At 35.8% G+C, this 18473-nt stretch overlaps 1 protein-coding gene across 1 annotated transcript in view; it reads right to left on the reverse strand.

Annotated features, from left to right (window-relative positions):
• The window catches only part of LOC139482709 (uncharacterized), an 85358-nt gene that overhangs the window by 55473 nt on the left and 11412 nt on the right, over window positions 1–18473 (reverse strand). Inside the window, exons 2-4 of the mRNA XM_071266775.1 lie at window positions 16043–16217; window positions 15374–15397; window positions 14244–14336 (exon numbers count right to left, since the gene is read on the reverse strand). Of these exons, the coding sequence (XP_071122876.1) occupies window positions 14244–14336; window positions 15374–15391 (111 nt within the window). The 5' untranslated portion in view covers window positions 15392–15397; window positions 16043–16217. The remainder of the gene's footprint in view (window positions 1–14243; window positions 14337–15373; window positions 15398–16042; window positions 16218–18473) is intronic.

The following is an 18473-nucleotide window of genomic DNA, read 5'->3' on the forward strand; positions in this document are numbered from 1 at the left end:
TTTACATTAGATCTGTAGAATTAACATTATCTGACTAAAGATGTTTTCACAACTTGTTCTCATCAACTCATTAAAATCAGATGTTTACAAAATATTTTTTCGTCAGGAAACAAAATAAAACCTTTACTATCTGATTCAGTTCTGTGTTACAAATAAAATGAGGCCCCACTTTATATAATTCTGTCAAGTTTTTTTATTATTATTATTAAATCTGTCTGATTAACAAAGTTAAAAAAAAATTATTTCAAGAAAAATAAAAACAAATTATATTTTCTGATTCAAATTAATGAAACAGGAAAAATGAGGCCCCACTTTATATAATTCTAACAAATTTTTGTTGTCCATTAAACCTGTCCGATTAACAGTATTTTGTGTTAATTCAGAATATTGATCAAAGCTTAAAAAGAATTCAGAGGTATTTCCATGTAAAATGTTTGTGTGGTGTATAACAGTTGCTTCAAATTATATGTGCTGTTGCTTATTATGGTAATATAGCAGTGGTGTATGTTTGTGTTGAGTATAAGTAAAGAATTTCAAAAGCCGTGTTTTTACTTTTTGTTTGCGTTGCCTATAAATGTTGATATGTCACTTGTTTGTGAGCAGTATAAGAGTATCATTGCTATGTCACTTGTTGGTGTTGAGTATAAGAGTGTCATTGCTATGTCATATGTTGGTGCTGAGTATAAGAGTGGTATTGCTATGTCACTAGTTGGTGTTGAGTATAAGAGTGTCATTGATATGTCACTAGTTGGTGTTGAGTAAAAGAGTGTCAGTGATATGTCCCTTGTTGGTGCTGAGTATAAGAGTGTCATTGCTAGGTCACATGTTGATGTTGAGTATAAGAGTGTCAGTGATATGTCACATGTTGGTGCTGAGGATAAGTTTCATTGGTATGCCACATGTTGGTGTTGAGTATAAGAGTGTCAGTGATATGTCACATGTTGGTGTTGAGGATAAGAGTGTGATTGCTACAATTAATGTGCATGTCACATGTTTCTAATAAATATAAGGGTGGTATGGTTACATGTTTGTGAGCATATGTCACATATTGGTGTTGAGTATAAGAGTGTAATTGCTATGTCACATATTGGTGTTGAGTATAAGAGTGCTATTGCTATGTCACATATTGGTGTTGAGTATAAGAGTGTTATTGCTATCTCACATATTGGTGTTGAGTATAAGAGTGTAATTGCTATGTCACATGTTGGTTCTGAGTATAAGAGTATTATTGCTATGTCACATATTGGTGTTGAGTATAAGAGTGTTATTGCTGTCACATGTTGGTGCTGAGTATAAGAGTGTAATTGCTGTCACATGTTGGTGCTGAGTATAAGAGTGTTATTGCTAGGTCACATGTTGGTGTTGAGTATAAGAGTGTAATTGCTGTCACATGTTGGTGTTGAGTATAAGAGTGTTATTGCTATGTCACATGTTGGTGTTGAGTATAAGAGTGTTATTGCTATGTCACGTGTTGATGTTGAGTATAAGAGTGTTATTGCTATGTCACATGCTGGTGTTGAGTAAAAGTGTTATTGCTATGTCACATATTGGTGTTGAGTATAAGAGTTGTCATTGCTATGTCACATGCTGGTGTTGAGTATAAGAGTGTTATTGCTATGTCACATGTTGATGCTTAGTATAAGAGTGTTATTGCTATGTCCATATAGGTGTTGAGTATAAGAGTGTAATTGCTGTCACATGTTGGTGCTGAGTATAAGAGTGTAATTGCTATGTCACATGTTGGTGCTGAGTATAAGAGTGTTATTGCTAGGTCACATGTTGGTGTTGAGTATAAGAGTGTAATTGCTGTCACATGTTGGTGTTGAGTCTAAGAGTGTTATTGCTATGTCACATGTTGGTGTTGAGTATAAGAGTGTTATTGCTATGTCACGTGTTGATGTTGAGTATAAGAGTGTTATTGCTATGTCACATGCTGGTGTTGAGTAAAAGTGTTATTGCTATGTCACATATAGGTGTTGAGTATAAGAGTTGTCATTGCTAAGTCACATGTCGATGCTGAGTATAAGAGTGTCAGTGGTATGTCACATGTTGGTGTTGAGTATAATAGTGTTATTGCTATGTCACATGTTGGTGTTGAGTATAAGAGTGTTATTGCTATGTCACATGTTGATGCTGAGTATAAGAGTGTCAATGGTATGTCACATGTTGGTGTTGAGTATAAGAGTGTTATTGCTATGTCACATATTGGTGTTGAGTATAAGAGTGTTATTGCTATGTCACATATTGGTGTTGAGTATAAGAGTGTTATTGCTATGTCACATATTGGTGTTGAGTATAATAGTGTCGTTGCTATATCACATGTCGATGCTAAGTATAAGAGTGTCATTGTAATATCACATGTCGATGCTGAGTATAAGAGTGTCAGTGATATGTCACATGTTGGTGTTGAGTAAAAGAGTGCCATTGCTATGTCACATGTTGGTGCTGAGTATAAGAGTGTCAGTGATATGTCACATGTTGGAGTTTAGTAAAAGAGTGTCATTGCCATGTCACATGTCGGAGCTGAGTATAAGAGTGTCAGTGATATGTCACATGTCGGAGCTGAGTATAAGAGTGTCAGTGATATGTCACATGTTTGTGTTGAGTATAAGAGTGTCAGTGATATGTTACATGTTGGTGTTGAGTATAAGAGTGTCAGTGATATGTCACATGTTGGTGTTAAGTATAAGAGTGTCAGTGATATGTCACATAGTGGTGCTGAGTATACGAGTGTCAGTGATATGTTACATGTTGATGCTGAGTATAAGAGTGTCAGTGATATGTCACATGTTGGTGTTACGTATAAGAGTGTCAGTTATATGTCACATGTCAGAGCTGAGTATAAGAGTGTCATTGATATGTCACATGTTGGTGTTGAGTATAAGAGTGTCAGTGATATGTCACATGTTGGTGTTCAGTATAAGAGTGTCAGTGATATGTCACATGTTGGTGTTGAGTATAAGAGTGTCAGTGATATGTCACATGTTGATGCTGAGTATACGAGTGTCAGTGATATGTCACATGTTGGTGTTAAGTATAAGAGTGTCAGTGATATGTCACATGTTGGTGCTGAGTATACGAGTGTCAGTGATATGTTACATGTTGATGCTGAGTATAAGAGTGTCAGTGATATGTCACATGTTGGTGTTGAGTATAAGAGTGTCAGTGATATGTCACATGTTGGTGTTGAGTATAAGAGTGTCAGTGATATGTCACATGTTGGTGCTGAGTATAAGAGTGTCAGTGATATGTCACATGTTGGAGTTTAGTAAAAGAGTGTCATTGCCATGTCACATGTCGGAGCTGAGTATAAGAGTGTCATTGCTAGGTCACATGATGGTGTTGAGTAAAAGAATGTCATTGCTAGGTCACATGTTGGTGTTAAGTATAAGAGTGTCATTGATATGTCACATGATGGTGCTGAGTATAAGAGTGTCAGTGATATGTCACATGTTTGTGAGCAGTATAAGAGTGTCATTGATATGTCACATGTTGATGCTGAGTATACGAGTGTCAGTGATATGTCACATGTTGATGCTGAGTATAAGAGTGTCAGTGATATGTCACATGTTGGTGTTGAGTATAAGAGTGTCAGTGATATATCACATGTTGGTCTTAAGTATAAGAGTGTCAGTGATATGTCACATGTTGGTGCTGAGTATACGAGTGTCAGTGATATGTTACATGTTGATGCTGAGTATAAGAGTGTCAGTGATACGTCACATGTTGGTGTTGAGTATAAGAGTGTCAGTGATATGTCACATGTTGGTGTTGAGTATAAGAGTGTCAGTGATATGTAACATGTTGGTGCTGAGTATAAGAGTGTCAGTGATATGTCACATGTTGGAGTTTAGTAAAAGAGTGTCATTGCCATGTCACATGTCGGAGCTGAGTATAAGAGTGTCATTGCTAGGTCACCTGATGGTGTTGAGTAAAAGAGTGTCATTGCTAGGTCACATGTTGGTGTTAAGTATAAGAGTGTCATTGATATGTCACATGTTGGTGTTGAGTATAAGAGTGTCAGTGATATGTCACATGTTGATGCTGAGTATACGAGTGTCAGTGATATGTCACATGTTGGTGTTAAGTATAAGAGTGTCAGTGATATGTCACATGTTGGTGCTGAGTATACGAGTGTCAGTGATATGTTACATGTTGATGCTGAGTATAAGAGTGTCAGTGATATGTCACATGTTGGTGTTGAGTATAAGAGTGTCAGTGATATGTCACATGTTGGTGTTGAGTATAAGAGTGTTATTGCTATGTCACGTGTTGATGTTGAGTATAAGAGTGTTATTGCTATGTCACATGCTGGTGTTGAGTAAAAGTGTTATTGCTATGTCACATATAGGTGTTGAGTATAAGAGTTGTCATTGCTAAGTCACATGTCGATGCTGAGTATAAGAGTGTCAGTGGTATGTCACATGTTGGTGTTGAGTATAATAGTGTTATTGCTATGTCACATGTTGGTGTTGAGTATAAGAGTGTTATTGCTATGTCACATGTTGATGCTGAGTATAAGAGTGTCAATGGTATGTCACATGTTGGTGTTGAGTATAAGAGTGTTATTGCTATGTCACATATTGGTGTTGAGTATAAGAGTGTTATTGCTATGTCACATATTGGTGTTGAGTATAAGAGTGTTATTGCTATGTCACATATTGGTGTTGAGTATAATAGTGTCGTTGCTATATCACATGTCGATGCTAAGTATAAGAGTGTCATTGTAATATCACATGTCGATGCTGAGTATAAGAGTGTCAGTGATATGTCACATGTTGGTGTTGAGTAAAAGAGTGCCATTGCTATGTCACATGTTGGTGCTGAGTATAAGAGTGTCATTGATATGTCACATGTTGGAGTTTAGTAAAAGAGTGTCATTGCCATGTCACATGTCGGAGCTGAGTATAAGAGTGTCAGTGATATGTCACATGTTTGTGTTGAGTATAAGAGTGTCAGTGATATGTTACATGTTGGTGTTGAGTATAAGAGTGTCAGTGATATGTCACATGTTGGTGTTCAGTATAAGAGTGTCAGTGATATGTCACATAGTGGTGCTGAGTATACGAATGTCAGTGATATGTTACATGTTGATGCTGAGTATAAGAGTGTCAGTGATATGTCACATGTTGGTGTTGAGTACAAGAGTGTCAGTGATATGTCACATGTTGGTGTTGAGTATAAGAGTGTCAGTGATATGTCACATGTTGGTGTTACGTATAAGAGTGTCAGTGATATGTCACATGTCAGAGCTGAGTATAAGAGTGTCATTGATATGTCACATGTTGGTGTTGAGTATAAGAGTGTCAGTGATATGTCACATGTTGGTGTTCAGTATAAGAGTGTCAGTGATATGTCACATGTTGGTGTTGAGTATAAGAGTGTCAGTGATATGTCACATGTTGATGCTGAGTATACGAGTGTCAGTGATATGTCACATGTTGGTGTTAAGTATAAGAGTGTCAGTGATATGTCACATGTTGGTGCTGAGTATACGAGTGTCAGTGATATGTTACATGTTGATGCTGAGTATAAGAGTGTCAGTGATATGTCACATGTTGGTGTTGAGTATAAGAGTGTCAGTGATATGTCACATGTTGGTGTTGAGTATAAGAGTGTCAGTGATATGTCACATGTTGGTGCTGAGTATAAGAGTGTCAGTGATATGTCACATGTTGGAGTTTAGTAAAAGAGTGTCATTGCCATGTCACATGTCGGAGCTGAGTATAAGAGTGTCATTGCTAGGTCACCTGATGGTGTTGAGTAAAAGAGTGTCATTGCTAGGTCACATGTTGGTGTTAAGTATAAGAGTGTCATTAATATGTCACAAGATGGTGCTGAGTATAAGAGTGTCAGTGATATGTCACATGTTTGTGAGCAGTATAATAGTGTCATTGATATGTCACATGTTGATGCTGAGTATACGAGTGTCAGTGATATGTTACATATTGATGCTGAGTATAAAAGTGTCAGTGATATGTCACATGTTGGAGCTGAGTATAAGAGTGTCAGTGATATGTCACATGTTGGAGCTGAGTATAAGAGTGTCAGTGATATGTCACATGTTTGTGTTGAGTATAAGAGTGTCAGTGATATGTCACATGTTGGTGTTAAGTATAAGAGTGTCAGTGATATGTCACATGTTGGTGCTGAGTATACGAGTGTCAGTGATATGTTACATGTTGATGCTGAGTATAAGAGTGTCAGTGATATGTCACATGTTGGTGTTGAGTATAAGAGTGTCAGTGATATGTCACATGTTGGTGTTGAGTATCAGAGTGTCAGTGATATGTCACATGTCGGAGCTGAGTATAAGAGTGTCAGTGATATGTCACATGTCGGTGCTGAGTATAAGAGTGTCAGTGATATGTCACATGTTGGAGTTTAGTAAAATAGTGTCATTGCCATGTCACATGTCGGAGCTGAGTATAAGAGTGTCATTGCTAGGTCACCTGATGGTGTTGAGTAAAATAGTGTCAGTGATATGTCACATGTTGGTGTTGAGTATAAGAGTGTCAGTGATATGTCACATGTTGGTGTTAAGTATAAGAGTGTCATTGATATGTCACATGATGGTGCTGAGTATAAGAGTGTCAGTGATATGTCACATGTTTGTGAGCAGTATAAGAGTGTCATTGATATGTCACATGTTGATGCTGAGTATACGAGTGTTAGTGATATGTTACATGTTGATGCTGAGTATAAGAGTGTCAGTGATATGTCACATGTTGGGGCTGAGTATAAGAGTGTCAGTGATATGTCACATGTTTGTGTTGAGTATAAGAGTGTCAGTGATATGTCACATGTTGGTGTTGAGTATAAGAGTGTCAGTGATATGTCACATGTTGGTGTTGAGTATAAGAGTGTCAGTGATATGTCACATGTTGGTGTTAAGTATAAGAGTGTCAGTGATATGTCACATGTTGGTGCTGAGTATACGAGTGTCAGTGATATGTTACATGTTGATGCTGAGTATAAGAGTGTCAGTGATATGTCACATGTTTGTGTTGAGTATAAGAGTGTCAGTGATATGTCACATGTTGGTGTTACGTATAAGAGTGTCAGTGATATGTCACATGTCAGAGCTGAGTATAAGAGTGTCATTGATATGTCACATGTTGGTGTTGAGTATAAGAGTGTCAGTGATATGTCACATGCTGGTGTTGAGTATAAGAGTGTCAGTGATATGTCACATGTTGGTGTTGAGTATAAGAGTGTCAGTGATATGTCACATGTTGGTGTTGAGTATAAGATTGTCAGTGATATGTCACATGTTGGTGCTGAGTATAAGATTGTCAGTGATATGTCACATGTTGGTGTTGAGTATAAGAGTGTCAGTGATATGTCACATGTTGGTGCTGATGTTAAGCATGTCATGGTTATGTCACATGTTAGTGTTAAGTATAAGAGTGTCAGTGATATGTCACATGTCAGAGCTGAGTATAAGAGTGTCATTGATATGTCACATGTTGGTGTTGAGTATAAGAGTGTCAGTGATATGTCACATACTGGTGTTGAGTATAAGAGTGTCAGTGATATGTCACATGTTGGTGCTGAGTATAAGATTGTCAGTGATATGTCACATGTTGGTGTTGAGTATAAGAGTGTCAGTGATAAGTCACATGTTGGTGCTGAGTATAAGAGTGTCAGTGATATGTCACATGTTGGTGTTGAGTATAAGAGTGTCAGTGATATGTCACATGTTGGTGTTGAGTATAAGAGTGTCAGTGATATGTCACATGTTGGTGCTGATGTTAAGCATGTCATGGTTATGTCACATGTTAGTGTTAAGTATAAGAGTGTCAGTGATATGTCACATGTTGGTGTTAAGTATAATAGTGTCAGTGATATGTCACATATTGGTGTTGAGTATAAAAGTGTCAGTGATATGTCACATGTTGGTGCTGATGATAAGCATATCATGGTTATGTCACACATTAGTGTTAAGTATAAGAGTGTCAGTGATGTGTCACATGTTGGTGTTAAGTATAAGAGTGTCAGTGATATGTCACATGTTGGTGTTGAGTATAAGAGTGTCAGTGATATGTCACATGTTGGTGTTGAGTATAAGAGTGTCAGTGATATGTCACATATTAGTGCTGAGTATAATAGTGTCAGTGATATGTCACATGTCGGAGCTGAGTATAATAGTATCAGTGATATGTCACATCTTGGTGTTGAGTACACTAGTATCAGTGATATGTCACATATTGGTGCTGAGTATAACAGTGTCAGTGATATGTCACATGTTGGTGTTGAGTATAAGAGTGTCAGTGATATGTCACATGTTGGTGCTGAGTATAAGAGTGTCAGTGATATGTCAAATGTTGGTGTTGAGTATAAGAGTGTCAGTGATATGTCACATGTTGGTGTTAAGTATAAAAGTGTCAGTGATATGTCACATGTCGGAGCTGAGTATAAGAGTGTCATTGATATGTCACATGTTGGTGTTGAGTATAAGAGTGTCAGTGGTATGTCACATGTTGGTGCTGAGTATAAGAGTGTCAGTGATATGTCACATGTTGGTGTTGAGTATAAGAGTGTCATTGATATGTCACATGTTGGTGTTGAGATTAGAGTGTCAGTGATATGTCGCATATTGGTGTTGAGTATAAGAGTGTGAGTGATATGTCACATGTTGGTGTTGAGTTTAGAGTGTCAGTGATATGTCACATGTTGGTGTTGAGTATAAGAGTGTCAGTGATATGTCACATGTTGGTGTTGAGTATAAGAGTGTCAGTGATATGTCACATGTTGGTGCTGATGTTAAGCATGTCATGGTTATGTCACATGTTAGTGTTAAGTATAAGAGTGTCAGTGATATGTCACATGTTGGTGTTAAGTATAATAGTGTCAGTGATATGTCACATATTGGTGTTGAGTATAAAAGTGTCAGTGATATGTCACATGTTGGTGCTGATGATAAGCATATCATGGTTATGTCACACATTAGTGTTAAGTATAAGAGTGTCAGTGATGTGTCACATGTTGGTGTTAAGTATAAGAGTGTCAGTGATATGTCACATGTTGCTGCTGAGTATAAGAGTGTCAGTGATATGTCACATGTTGGTGTTGAGTATAAGAGTGTCAGTGATATGTCACATATTAGTGCTGAGTATAATAGTGTCAGTGATATGTCATTTGTCGGAGCTGAGTATAATAGTGTCAGTGATATGTCACATCTTGGTGTTGAGTACACTAGTATCAGTGATATGTCACATATTGGTGCTGAGTATAACAGTGTCAGTGATATGTCACATGTTGGTGTTGAGTATAAGAGTGTCAGTGATATGTCACATGTTGGTGCTGAGTATAAGAGTGTCAGTGATATGTCAAATGTTGGTGTTGAGTATAAGAGTGTCAGTGATATGTCACATGTTGGTGTTAAGTATAAAAGTGTCAGTGATATGTCACATGTCGGAGCTGAGTATAAAAGTGTCATTGATATGTCACATGTTGGTGTTGAGTATAAGAGTGTCAGTGGTATGTCACATGTTGGTGCTGAGTATAAGAGTGTCAGTGATATGTCACATGTTGGTGTTGAGTATAAGAGTGTCATTGATATGTCACATGTTGGTGTTGAGTTTAGAGTGTCAGTGATATGTCGCATATTGGTGTTGAGTATAAGAGTGTCAGTGATATGTCACATGTTGGTGTTGAGTTTAGAGTGTCAGTGATATGTCGCATATTGGTGTTGAGTATAAGAGTGTCAGTGATATGTCACATGTTGGTGTTAGGGAAAATAGTGTCATGGGTAGGTCAAATGATGATGTTTAGTAAAACAATGTCAATGCTATGCAGATGTTGGTACTGAGGATAAGCATGTCATGGTTATGTCACATGTTGGTGTTGAGTATAAAAGTGTCATTGATATGTCACATGTTGGTGTTGAGTATAAGAGTGATTTTGTAATTTCACATGTTGGTGTAAGTATGTGATTACTATGTCAAATGTTACCAGGTTACCCATGTTATGTTTAGTATAGAAGTGGTAAATATATGTAGTATGCTCATGTCTCATATGTCATGTTCAGTACAAAAGTGGTAAATGAATGTTGTATGATCAGGTTTCACATGTCATGTTCAGTAAAAGACTGGTGAATGAATGTTGTATTATTAGGTGTCACATGTCATGTTCAGTATACAGTAAGAGTAGTAAATGAATATTGTATGATCAGGTGTCACATGTCATGTTCAGTACAAAAGTGGTAAATGAATATGTATGATCAGGTGTCACATGTCATGTTCAGTACAAGACTGGTGAATGAATGTTGCATGATCAGGTGTCACATGTCATGTTCAGTACAGGACTGGTAACTGAATGCTGTATGATCAGGTGTCACATGTCATGTTCAGTACAGGAGTGGTGAATGAATGTTGTATGATCAGGTTACACATGTCATGTTCAGTACAGGAGTGGTAAATGAATGTTGTACAATGTTGTGTCACATGTCATGTTCAGTAGAGGAGTGGTGGATGAATGTCATATGATCAGGTGTCACATGTCATGTTCATTATAGAAGTAATGAATGAAAGATGTATGATCAGGTGTCACATGTCATGCTCAGTACAGAAGTGATAAATGAATGTTGTATGATCAGGTGTCACATATCATGTTCAGTATAGGAGTGGTGGATGAATGTTGTATGATCAGGTGTCATATGTCATGTTCAGTACAGGAGTGGTAAAAGAATGTTGTATGATCAGGTGTCACATATCATGTTCAGAAGAGGAGTGGTGGATGAATGTTGCATGATCAGGTGTCACATGTCATGTTCAGTACAGGAGTGGTAACGAATGTTGTATGATCAGGTGTCGCATGTCATGTTCAGTACAGGAGTGGTAACGAATGTTGTATGATCAGGTGTCGCATGTCATGTTCAGTACAGGAGTGGTAAATGAATGTTATATGATCAGGTGTCGCATGTCATGTTCAGTACAGGAGTGGTAAATGAATGTTATATGATCAGGTGTCATATGTCATGTTAAGTACAGAAGTGGTTAATGAATGTTATTATACTTCACGTTAAAATGCCATATTTTGATTGGCTAATACGAGGGTGTCATTTTACTCTATCACATAGCTGAGAGGGTGACAATTTTTTTGAATGTTACCCTCTCGTCTAAACCAATCAAAAATCGACAATTTAAAGGACAATGGATTGAATTTACATCAAGTAGATGAATACAATGCTTAAGTCTTACGTTCTGGATCAAATTTTATTATTTAACTGTCAAAATAAAAAATAAAAAACATCTTGTTGTTTATTTTTAATACTCGTAACGTTGTTATGTACGTGACGTCATAGAAAATCCTTTTGAAATAAAATTAATCTGTAAAAGACAAAAATGGTAGGACGTTCAGTATAATAAATTAAATAACACATAGCTGAGAGGGTGATAGAGCAGATTGGTACCCCTTGAAAAAGCATTGTCAACCTTGGCTTCGCCGCGGTTGACAATGTTTTCTCGGGGTACCAATCTGCTCTATCACCCTCTCAGCTATGTGTTATTTATATATTGTATGATGTGTTGTCACATGTCATGTTCAGTACAGGTGTGGTAAATGTATGTTGTATGATCATGTGTCACATGCCATGTTCAGTACAGGAGTGGTAACGAATGTTGTATGATCAGGTGTTGCATGTCATGTTCAGTACAGGAGTGTTAATTGAATGTTGTATGATCAGGTGTCGCATGTCATGTTTAGTACAGGAGTGGTGAATGAATGTTGTATGATCAGGTGTCACATGTCATGTTCAGTACAGAAGTAGTAAATGAATTTTGTACAATGTGGTGTCACATGTCATGTTAAGTAGAGGAGTGGTGGATGAATATTGTATGATCAGGTGTCACATATCATGCTCAGTACAGGACTGGTAACGAATGTTGTATGATCAGGTGTTGCATGTCATGTTCAGTACAGGAGTATTAATTGAATGTTGTATGATCAGGTGTCACATGTCATGTTCAATACAGGAGTTGTAAAAGAATGTTGTATGATGTGGTGTCACATGTCATGTTCAGTACAGGAGTGGTTAATGAATGTTGTTTGATCATGTGTCACATGTCATGTTCAGTAGAGGAGTGGTAACAAATGTTGTATGATCAGGTGTCTCATGTCATGTTCAGTACAGGAGTGGTTAATGAATGTTGTTTGATCAGGTGTCACATGTCATGTTCAGTAGAGGAGTGGTAACAAATGTTGTATGATCAGGTGTCTCATGTCATGTTCAGTACAGGAATGGTAAATCAATGTTGTATGATCAGGTGTCTCATATCATGTTCAGTAGAGGAGTGTTAATTGAACGTTGTATGATCAGGTGTCACATGTCATGTTCAGTACAGGAGTGGTAATGAATATTGTATGATCAGGTGTCACATGTCATGTTCAGTACAGGAGTGGTTAATGAATGTTGCATGATCTGGTGTCACATGTCATGTTCAGTATAGGAGTGGTAACAAATGTTGTATGATCAGGTGTCACATGTCATGTTCATTACAGGAGTGGTAACAAATGTTGTATGATCAGGTGTCGCATGTCATGTTCAGTACATGAGTGGTTAATGAATGATGTATGATCAGATGTCACATGTCATGTTCAGTACAGGAGTGGTAATAAATGTTGTATAATCAGGTGTCATGTGTCATGTTCAGTACAGGAGTGGTTAATGAATGTAGTTTGATGTGGTGTCACATGTCATGTTCAGTAGAGGAGTGGTAACAAATGTTGTATGATCAGGTGTCGCATGTCATGTTCAGTAGAGGAGTGGTGGATGAATGTTGTATGATCAGGTATCACATGTCATGTTCAGTACAGGAGTGGTTAATGAATGTTGTATGATCAGGTGTCATGTGTCATGTTCAGTAGAGGAGTGGTTAATGAATGTTGTATGATCAGGTGTCACATGTCATGTTCAGAACAGGAGTGGTAGTGAATGTTGTATGATGAGGTGTCGCATGTCATGTTCAGTACAGGAGTGGTGAATGACTGTTGTATAATCAGGTGCCACATGTCATGTTTAATACAGAATTGGTAAATGATTGTTGTATGATCCTGTGTCATGTCTTGTGTCATGATGATGCAAGATTTATGTAAAACCAAAGGAATTTTTTAGTAGAATACCATGAAAGTGAATGTTAAGTGTCTTAAAGTATAATAAAAAAAAATAACAATATTTCAGTTGTATGCAGTTAAGAGGTTTTAGACAGCAACCCTTTGACATACAAACTAGAGTGGTATTCATCAGTGAAATGAATAAATCACAATGTTTCAGTTGTGTATGCTTACAAATAATTAGACAGCAACCCTTTGACATACAAACTAGAGTGGTATTCATCAGTGTAATGAAGTAAATCACAATATGTCAGTTGTATACAGTTCATGCAGTTAGGAAGTATCAGACAGCAACCCTTTGACATACAAACAGGAGTGGTATTCATCAGTGTAATGAAGTCAATCACAATATTTCAGTTGTATACAGTTAGGAAGTATCAGACAGCAACCCTTTGACATACAAACTGAAGTGGTATTCATCAGTGTAATGAAGTAAATCACAATATTTCAGTTGTATACAGTTAGGAAGTATCAGACAGCAACACTTTGACATACAAACTGGAGTGGTATTCATCAGTGTAATTAAGTAAATCACAATATTTCAGTTGTATACAGTTAGGAAGTATCAGACAGCAACCCTTTGACATACAAACTGGAGTGGTATTCATCAGTGTAATGAAGTAAATCACAATATGTCAGTTGTATACGGTTAAGAAGTATCAGACAGCAACCCTTTGACATACAAACTGGAGTGGTATTCATCAGTGTAATGAAGTAAATCACAATATTTCAAGTTAGATTGTTTGTAGCTGTTTTTTGTCTTTTCGTCTGGCCATGGCATTCTCTTTCTACTTCATGTACTTAATGTGTTTTTCGCTGTTTTACTTGGGTATAGGTGTTGAATATAGGAGTTGTATACATTAATGTTGCGTACTGATGTTTCTCACTGTTTGTGTTGAATACTGGAGTTGACTATATTGGTGTTGTGATATATTGTTTTGCACTGTTTTTGTGGAATACAAGAGTTCTATATACATTTGGGATGTCTAATCATGTTTCTTAATATTTTGAAGACTATTTGCAATAATCAGAAATTAACATTGAATCACTGAACACTAACAAGAGCAATGTTTAACTGATTCATATTGTGTTTACTATATATAATAAATACATTTTACTTCACCTACCCAATAATCATCTCTACATTCCAAACTAGCTCCATTCTTTACACATGATTCTACCTCTTTTATATTCCCCTCCTCTGCAGCTGTAAGAAGTTTCTGTAAGCAAAACAAAGTTTTAACAGTTTCCTCTAGAACATACAAATGTATCATAAATATAATAATTGAATTTAATAAGCTACATGTTTACAGTTTCCATAGCTTATATCAAATACAGTGATTACCAAACCGAAGTAAGATTGTTGTCTATAGTTTTTTTTAGAAAAGACTTTATAGACAACTGTAGTATGCATCAGTTTTTGCTGGGGTTTGTATTGCTTGATCTTTAGTTTTTTATGTAATACTTTGAAGATTGTTGTTTGAATTGTTTTTGTTCTTCATTTTTTGCCATGGCGTTGTCAGTTTCTCTTCAACTTACATTGTAAAAGAGTTGTGAATATCCTGTGATATCTTACATCTCTTTTTTTTGTTCCCTGGAATTTTGTATATTGAAATTCTTCTCACTGTAATGATATTGATTTTTTCCTATTCTCCTTCTTACAAAACTACACACCTGTATCTTTCTGTACAGTTTATTGACAACATAGGTCACATGACATAGGTCACATGACACTGACTGACTATGAGAATACTACACGCCTGTATCTTTCTGTACAGTTTATTGACAACATAGGTCACATGACACTGACTGACTATGAGAATACTACACGCCTGTATCTTTCTGTACAGTTTATAGATAACATAGGTCACATGACACTGACTGACTATGAGAATACTACACACCTGTATCTTTCTGTACAGTTTATTGACAACATAGGTCACATGACATAGGCCACATGACACTGACTGACTATGAGAATACTACACAACTGTATCTTTCTGTACAGTTTATTGACAACATAGGTCACATGACACTGACTGACTATGAGAATACTACACGCCTGTATCTTTCTGTATAGTTTATTGACAACATAGGTCACATGACACTGACCGACTATGAGAATACTACAAGCCTGTATTTTTCTGTACAGTTTATTGACAACATAGGTCTGACTATGAGAATACTACATGCCTGTATCTTTTTGTACAGTGTATTCACAATATAGGTCATATGACTTTTTAGAAGAAAAACTTACCTTATCCCAACTTGCCATTATATCCTGTAAAAGAAAGAGAAAACATTGTATCAAATTTGTACTCAGTTGTTATTTGATGAGGAATAATGAAACTGTAATTATGATGTCATATTTAGATTGTCCCAATATGTTTAATTATTGAAATTGATCAAATCTGTTATTTCTCTAAATTATGATTAACATCCAAATTTGTGTTATGTAACATACCACCATAAAAAAAAATTGTATTATATAATTTTAGAACAAAATCACTCTTATTTTAAATAGATGCTGTACTTTCAGATTTTGCCTACATTTTAGTGTCACGTTAAAACAATCAAGAGCCATAACTACTGAGTAGTATAATATTTTATAAGTGAAAATTGGCAATTTCATAATTGAATGCAAGTTATTACACAGAAATGTCATTAACAGTTATTTTTCAATCAATTAAGGAGAATAGCCCTTAATCAGAAAAAGTCTTTGTAGCAACCATTTGTCTAAATTAGTTATGTCACTTTTGGTTTCTGGTGGAGAGTTGTCTCATTCGCAATCATATCGCATCTCAGTATTTTTATATTGTCATGATTGTTAAAACATCTCCAGTTTCAGCATAAATCATTAAAAAAAAAACTTAAAGTAAAGTATTAAAGCCCCTGTCTTAAGCTAATTATCAATTTTATTAAATACCCAAAGTGAAATCTGTTGGTCCAAGTTCTGCAACTGTCAATAAAGGATTACACGTGGGCCTTCGTTAAACTCTAATTTCAACTTCAGTATGTTATGTTAAGTCTGTCTTCATGGACTTTATGCCACTTTATATTACATACCCCTTCTGCCAACAGTCAATTAACATGATAAGAAACTGCAAATAAAGTTTTATAAAAAATGTTAAATATATACACAGATGAAAACCTGTAAACAAAAGTGCACATTCTGTTTTGTCTGCTTTACTGATTATCATTGAATGTTGACATGTGTTGATAGTGTAAAGTGTAACAAAGGAACATTCAATTAAAGTTTGCAGGTATTTGGCCCAGTAGTTTCAGAGGAGAAGATTTTTAAATGTTAGCAAACTTGATGAACAAATTGTGTAAAATTGTCTTTAAAGAGCAATAACTCCTTAAGGGGTCAATTGACAAATTTGGTCATATAAACTTTTTGTAAATCTATCTTAATTTGCTGAAAATTATTGCTGTTATCAAGCAGAATGAGCAGATTTTTGTCACAGTTAAAGACGACGGACGACGACGACGCCAGACGTCGGACGCAAAGTGATGAGAAAAGCTCTCCTGACCCGAAGAGCTAACAAGGCAAAATTTCCTTTAAATTACCAATTCAGGGACAGCAACCCAACAACAAAGGGTTGTCAGATCTATCTGAAAATTTTAGGGCAGATAGATCTTGACCTGATAAACAATTTAACCCCATCAGATTTTCTCTTAATGCTTTGGTTTTTGAGTTATAAGCCAAAAACTGCATTTTATCCCTATGTTCTATTTTTAACCATGGCGGCCATCTTAGTTTGATGGCCGGGTCACTGGACACATTTTTCAAACTAAATACCCAAAAGATGATTGTGGCCAAGTTTTAATTAATTTGGCCCAGTAGTTTCAGAGGAGAAGATTTTTGAAAAGATTACTAAGATTTACGAAAAACGATTAAAAATTTACTATAAAGGGCAATAACTCCTATTGCTGTTTACAGTTTATCTCTATCTATAATAATATTCAAGATAATAACCAATTAAAAACAGCAAAATTTCCTTCAAATTAACAATTAAGGGGCAGCAACCCAACAATGGGTTGTCAGATTCATTTGAAAATTGATAGATCTTGACCTGATAAACAAATTTATCCCTTGTCAAATTTGCTCTAAATGCTTTGGTTTTTGAGTTATAAGCCAAAAACTGCATTTTACCCCTATGTTCTATTTTTAGCCATGACGGCCATCTTGGTTGGTTGGCCGGGTCACCGGACACATTTTTCAAACTAAATACCCAAAAGATGATTGTGGCCAAGTTTTGATTAATTTGGCCCAGTTGTTTCAGAGGAGAAGATTTTTGAAAAGATTACTAATATTTACGAAAAACGATTAAAAATTTACTATAAAGGGCAATAACTCCTAAAGGGGTCAACTGACCATTTCAGTCATGCTGACTTATTTGTAAATCTTACTTTGCTGGACATTATTGCTGTTTACAGTTTATCTCTATCTATAATAATATTCAAGATAATAACCAATTAAAAACAGCAAAAATTCCTTCAAATTAACAATTAAGGGGCAGCAACCCAACAATGGGTTGTCAGATTCATTTGAAAATTGATAGATCTTGACCTGATAAACAATTTTATCCCTTGTCAGATTTGCTCTAAATGCTTTGGTTTTTGAGTTATAAGCCAAAAACTGCATGTTACCCCTATGTTCTATTTTTAGCCATGACGGCCATCTTGGTTGGTTGGCCGGGTCACCGGACACGTTTTTTAAACTAAATACCCAAAAGATGATTGTGGCCAAGTTTGGTTTAATTTGGCCCAGTAGTTTTTGTAAAAGATTACTAAGATTTACGAAAAATGATTAAAAATTGACTATAAAGGGCAATAACTCCTAAAAGGGTCAACTGATCATTTCAGTCATGTTGATTTATTTGTAAATCTTACTTTGCTGAACATTATTGTGGCTTACAGTTTATCTTTATCTATAATGATATTAATCCCCTGGTTAAAGAATCTTTACAAAGAAACATAAATTTACATTCTGCAGGAATTTATTCTTGGTACTCATTTGCAGATAAAATTTTTAAAGATATGAAAATAAACCCAGAAAATTACTCTTATATTAATGTAACTTTTAAGCAATCAAAAACGTGTTAAAATGTAATATTAAAAAGTGTGTTTCAGGGGAATATGAAAACACTACTTTAAATAAACTTTCAAAATCCAAACTTTGTCTTAATGGGAAATTAAAAACTAATTGTCAGTCTGAGGAATATTTAAATTGCAATAATTTTATACATAGACAGTTAAATTTAGACTGAGTGATCATTCTCTAGGCATTGAATTGGGAAGGTACAGAAATATTCCAAGAGCACAGATTATGTAAGCTCACATACATGACATAG

Source organism: Mytilus edulis, chromosome 7 (assembly GCF_963676685.1).
Source record: "Mytilus edulis chromosome 7, xbMytEdul2.2, whole genome shotgun sequence".
NCBI lineage: Eukaryota > Metazoa > Mollusca > Bivalvia > Mytilida > Mytilidae > Mytilus > Mytilus edulis.